This window comes from Hydra vulgaris, chromosome 10, assembly GCF_038396675.1.
Source record: "Hydra vulgaris chromosome 10, alternate assembly HydraT2T_AEP".
NCBI lineage: Eukaryota > Metazoa > Cnidaria > Hydrozoa > Anthoathecata > Hydridae > Hydra > Hydra vulgaris.
This window is the reverse complement of record NC_088929.1, coordinates 5,159,974-5,165,682: the sequence shown is the minus strand read 5'-3', so window position 1 is coordinate 5,165,682 and position 5,709 is coordinate 5,159,974. Positions and strand designations below refer to the sequence as shown.

Sequence of the window (5,709 nt, the reverse complement as noted above, 5' to 3'; positions counted from 1 at the left end):
ATCCAATCCTCTTAGAGATTTTAATAAGCTCGGAAATATAAGAATTAGTCTTATAATGGAAATAAATTTTGGAAAAATTTTAATAGATGAACTTGCGTGTTAAATATTTTCTAATTAAATTGTATATGTAAAGTACTTGACTCGCAACTATTGTAGAATAGTCCATATAGTGTATAGTTTGTACAGTATATAATTCAGACATTTCTAAAGTATTTTTGATTTAAATATTAAATCTTCTACAATATATTAGTTTTAATTTAATTAATTGTGCAACTTTTGCTAAATATAGACAGCTAAAAAAATGCACCTTAACACAAATAGTGATTTTCAATATCAGAAAGGTGAAATATTGAAAAGTTGTACAATTTCTTCAAAAAATTCTTTTAAAAAACTACAGAAACTTAATGTCTAATGCTTAAGTCTAGTCTGTTATCAAATTAAGTTTAGTCTAGTTATAAAATGTTTTTCAATATGTGGTATACAATGTCAAAATTAAAAACACATTAGTTATGAACCTTCTTGACGCTTTGTAAATAATTGGTATAAGTCATATATATATATATATATATATATATATATATATATATATATATATATATATATATATATATATATATATATATATATATATATATATATATATATATATATACTTATTGATAAATGTTGTATATTGCTGGAAATACAACTCTTGTCTGTTTAAGAGTGATCAATATCTTTTTGAAAAAAATAGATCAAATAATATTAAAATATTTTAAATGAGAAAATACAACTTTATAGTGGAACTTGAAGTTTCGTGCCATTCGGCAATCATCAGCCATATTATACAAATCATATATAGATTTGTATAATATGGCTGATGATTGCCGAATGGCATGAAACTTCAAGTTCCATTATAAAGTTGTATTTTCTCATTTAAAATATTTTAATATATATTTTAATATATATATATATATATATATATATATATATATATATATATATATATATATATATATATATATATATATATATATAATAAATATTTTGTAACGTAATAATATTTGCTAAAATAATATTCATAAAGCTTTTCGAACTTATTTTTAAACATATTAAAATATTATTAGTTTATAGTTTTTAGAATAAAAAATAGTTGTTATGGAGAACATAAAATAAGATATTTTTATTAATAAGAGTATATAAAAGAAAATTAATCTCATTTTTATTGAGAGTATAAAAGAAAATTAAAATTTTTTATACACTATAAATATTATTATTGAGAGCATAAAAGAAAAATGAAATAGTGCTCATAACCTAAATTGCATTCATTCCAAATCAATATGCATCAGTATGTATTGATATGTATCTCACCTGTGTCACTCATAATTAAACTTTTTATCAATATTAGGTGGTACGTTTACAATGAGGCATGATTTCAAACGGTCCCACACAGTTTATTATCAGATAATCTCTTAACCTTAAGATTTTATTATAGTCTCCTGTTTACTTTGTAACAAAAGTTTTAAGGTAAAAAGAATTGATTGCAATTTATTGTCATCAAAAATATTTCTTAAATATCAACCGGTGAGTAAACAAAACATTTTTTATACAATAAGTAATGTAAAATTTGGCAATTTAATGTCATATGAAGTTCCATGATTAGTTCAAAAAGTTTTATGAAAATAAATTTAAATTTAGAAATTAACAATCTAACTCTACTTAAACAAAAAAATTTTCTAAAAAGTTAAAACTGCTACCGTTAATTTATATAAACTATACATAGTTTTATATAATTATCTATTATTACAAAAATTATTTTAAATAAACGTTCAAACATGTTTTTATTTTTAAAGAATATGAAAAATTGATTGTTGAGTTTTATTTTCAATTATTTATCTAATTTCAAATTATATATATATATATATATATATATATATATATATATATATATATATATATATATATATATTTTTTTTTTGTGATTAACATAAAATGTTGACATAAAAATAATAGCATAATTATAATAACCATAAAATTTAAAATAGAACTAATAACTATAATTATGAATTTAATAAATAAACAATTTATTAGGTATTTATGACAGTATGCATTTATATTTATTAATCATAAACAATTAACAAATAAAAAATATTTGTACTGTAATAATTAATTTCTTCAGTTTTAATTTATTGTGCTAGTATAATTATTATACTAGCACAATAAATTAAAACTGAAGAAAACTTTCAATACAACTTATAAAACGTCATTGATGACGTCACACAACACTTATTTTACGGCAGTACATAGTAAATAATATAAATAAAACATATTTGTATTTTTTTCAACCTTGCATTTAAGTTTCTAAATGTTTGAAAATACTTTAGCCTGCTAGGGTTTTTACAATATTTGATATTAAGTTTTCTTTAACGCATTGTGTTTAAAAAACGTGTAGCTTGGAATATTATAATCAATCACTGGCGTGAAATAAGCCGCAGTTTAACGTACATTGAATTGTAAAGTTAGGAGTTTTAATCCAGATTGTTAATACATTATGAAATAACATTCTAATAATACATTTGTATGTTAAGCATTTATCATGTCTTTTATTTATGCAATGAAGCAAAACGGCTGGAGCCAGCTCCTATAAAAGTTATAAAAGTAATGCTACGTTTAAATAAACGAAAGGTGTTGCAAAAGTAGCAAAGTTACTTAGACATTGCAAGTTATTCAAAATCAATACTTGAGGCAACTCTATAATTTAATCGCTTTTCTTTCAACTTCATAATATTTTTTGAAACCATGGTAATAGAAACTGGTGTTAACAAAATTGTTCGACTTCAAGGTAAAATTGAAGGTATTAACTCAAAAATTGATGAAGCCGATCTTAGAAGAGCAAACGCAAAAAGTAGCGTTGTTGAAGCATCAAGTCGCCTTGAAAAAGCAGAGGGAGAAGTTGCAAGTTTTCAAAGACGTATTCGGTTGGTTCAACAAAACTTGAATGATGTCACCGAAAGGGCTCAAATGCTTCAAAACAAAGTAGATAATTTAGAAGATGTCAGTGAATCAGTAAAACAAGCTAGAAATCAATACGAAGAAGAAGAAGCAGAATCAGATGAAAAAATTCAAAGCCTTGAAGAGGAGGTGAAAGTTAAAAAACGTGAACTCGAAGAAAATGAAATCAAGCTTCGAGAAAAAGAACGACGAAACGTTGTTGTTCATCGTGATATTGAAGCTGCAACGGTTAAAGCAGATGCAATTGAAAAACGTATAGAAATGTTAGAGAACATAATTAAAAATGGTTTAGAAAGTATTAAAGATCTAGAGGAAAGAGAAGGTCGGACAAACGAGAAAGAAAACAATATTGCTGAGCAAATATCGTTTCTCGATAACAAGTTTAAAGAAGTTGAAATTCGCATTGAAGCTGCAGAACGAAACTGTAATGTTTTAGAACATAATATTAAAGAAACTTCCGAAGAAATTAAAACATGGAAACATAATACACATGCAATCGAAGAAGAAATTGCTGCAATGGATGATGTAGGTGACGATGACACCCAATGATGCTGTTTTCTTTATAACTGTTTTAGTCATTCATTCTATGTTATTTATTTTAAATCTTTAAAATTGTTTGTTATTTTAGTTATTAAAATTTTTTTGAATAAAAACAAAAAAAATACAAAAATGTATCAAACATTTTACCTATAAACTTGAATATCAAAACCTAGATGTTACATGTTTGTTTTTTTATATGAATATGTGGTTTTCTTGAAATCGTTAATACCTCTTTAAAGCTGTTGGGATCACTAAAGTAGGACAGAATTTTTGCTGTTTATTGCTATCGCTATTATTGTTTGTTTTTTGTCAATCGTGGTTATTCAAGATTTATCTTTTTTAACTACTGATGCTTACTTATGATTAAAAAATGTAAAAACGTTTTTATTTCATGCTGTGTAAAAGAAACTAGTCTAATGTTTAGAAATATTAACGGAAAAATAAATTTGTTATAAACCAATGCTTTAGGTTTAGGTAGGGGTCGTAAAACCACAAAATTTTATCAAGTTTTGATTGTTTGCTACTTGTACGGAATTCATTTATTCAAAACAAGTTGTGAAATGTCGCCAATATTAATGGCATTCTAAGAATATTTGTAGACACCATAAGACTAGAGCAGCTAAGTAACTGTAACTAAGTAACTCGCTTTTTAAAGCTAAATCTGCATTGTAATTTATGTTATGAATACTTAATAATTTTATCTAGGAATATTTGCTAATGATTATTTCTATTTTAGTTTAAGTGGAATTAGAATAAAATCCAATAAACGGAAGTTTCAAATATATTATATTTGGATTAATTTTTTTAAATAATATTTTTACAACATATAACTTGATTTTAATGTCAATAACTTTTTATGGAAATTGAAACTATAGAATGAGTTTTTACATCTTTTTATTAAATTCTAGCCATGTAAATAAATCTATGTATTTTTTATGATTGATTATTCTAACAAAATATTATACCTATTTTATAACAAGAGGAAACTAATCTAAGAAAGATATGTAAAAGATATATATATCCGGACCACTAAGTGTCCATCCATAATAAAGCAGTCGGTTTAAATAATTCTAACATTATAAAAAAATTATATTTAAAAAAACAAACAAACCCCGTACTAATTGCCGCCTGCTAATCTAAAAGACCGGTAAAAGCCGTATATTTAAAAAGAATAAAGAAAGTGCTTTAGGAACATAATATTTGCTAGTTTAGTATATATATTTTTAATGAGTGTTTCATACTATTATATATTTAATAATATCAATTAGTGTTTTTAAAATTACTTTAAATTTTTACAGACGAAGATACAAAATAAAGAAAAAACTTGTAAGGGGCTATCCATAAAGGGCGTCATGCAAAAGAAGAGATGGAAAGGGTCAAGATAAAAAAACAAAAAAGAATAATGGGAGGGGGTTATCACAAAGGTCGTCGCTTTATATAATTTTTTTGTTTTTATTTACTTAAAATAACACGGAAAACTATAAATATGTAAATATTTGTATTATGTAGTTAACGATAGTGAATGTAATGTTTTTATTTATCGTGATTAAAAAAAAAAAACTCGTGTTGATATTTGTTTAACTTTTTCATAAATACATATTAAATATATGTCAATTAATTATATAAGGTTAAACTGTTCCTAGTTTCTCGTAGTATGAAACGGGGCCCTTAGCTGGAATCTTATGCCCTCTCTCCCTACCCCATCATAATGGTTGTGTAATAAAAAAAAAATTTTCTTTGGCAGATAAAAAAAACTTTCAAAATCTAAATCTATTTTGCATTTATTTAAAGATTTTTGTTTTAAAAAAAATTAGACTTTTAAATGTTTTAAAGTTAAAACTCATGTTATCAATTTTTTCAAAATTGATTTTTCAACTTAATGAAAAGAGAGACTTAAGACTGAAAGTTTTAAGTCTCTCTTTTCATTATCTTAAGTCCCAAGGCCTCTTTTTCAACTTAATGAAAAGAAAGACCTTGAGACTGAAGGGTTTTAAAGATTCACTCACTTAAAGATTGAAGTGCTTAACTTAACTTTTATCATGAATGGTATCAATACGCCCTTTTTTTAAAACATTAATTAACTGCTTAAATTAAAACCACAAAAATAACCAAATTTGACCTAATTACATTCAATCAAACAAGATTTTTATTCATCAAAACATTTATACTAGTTATCAA

The 5,709-nt window shown here is 24.2% G+C and overlaps 1 protein-coding gene and 1 long non-coding RNA gene across 2 annotated transcripts; both read left to right on the top strand.

Annotated features, from left to right (window-relative positions):
- The first annotated feature begins 1,383 nt into the window (after positions 1 to 1,383).
- LOC136085750 (uncharacterized) lies at positions 1,384 to 5,101 on the top strand. The gene is made up of 2 exons (XR_010641154.1): positions 1,384 to 1,563; positions 4,830 to 5,101. It is a non-coding gene; the product is annotated as an uncharacterized LOC136085750 (long non-coding RNA).
- LOC100215665 (tropomyosin-1) lies at positions 2,579 to 3,710 on the top strand. The gene has a single exon (XM_065807136.1). The coding sequence runs from the start codon at positions 2,779 to 2,781 to the stop codon at positions 3,538 to 3,540; it is 762 nt and encodes a 253-aa protein (XP_065663208.1). The 5' UTR covers positions 2,579 to 2,778; the 3' UTR covers positions 3,541 to 3,710.
- Positions 5,102 to 5,709: the final 608 nt, after the last annotated feature.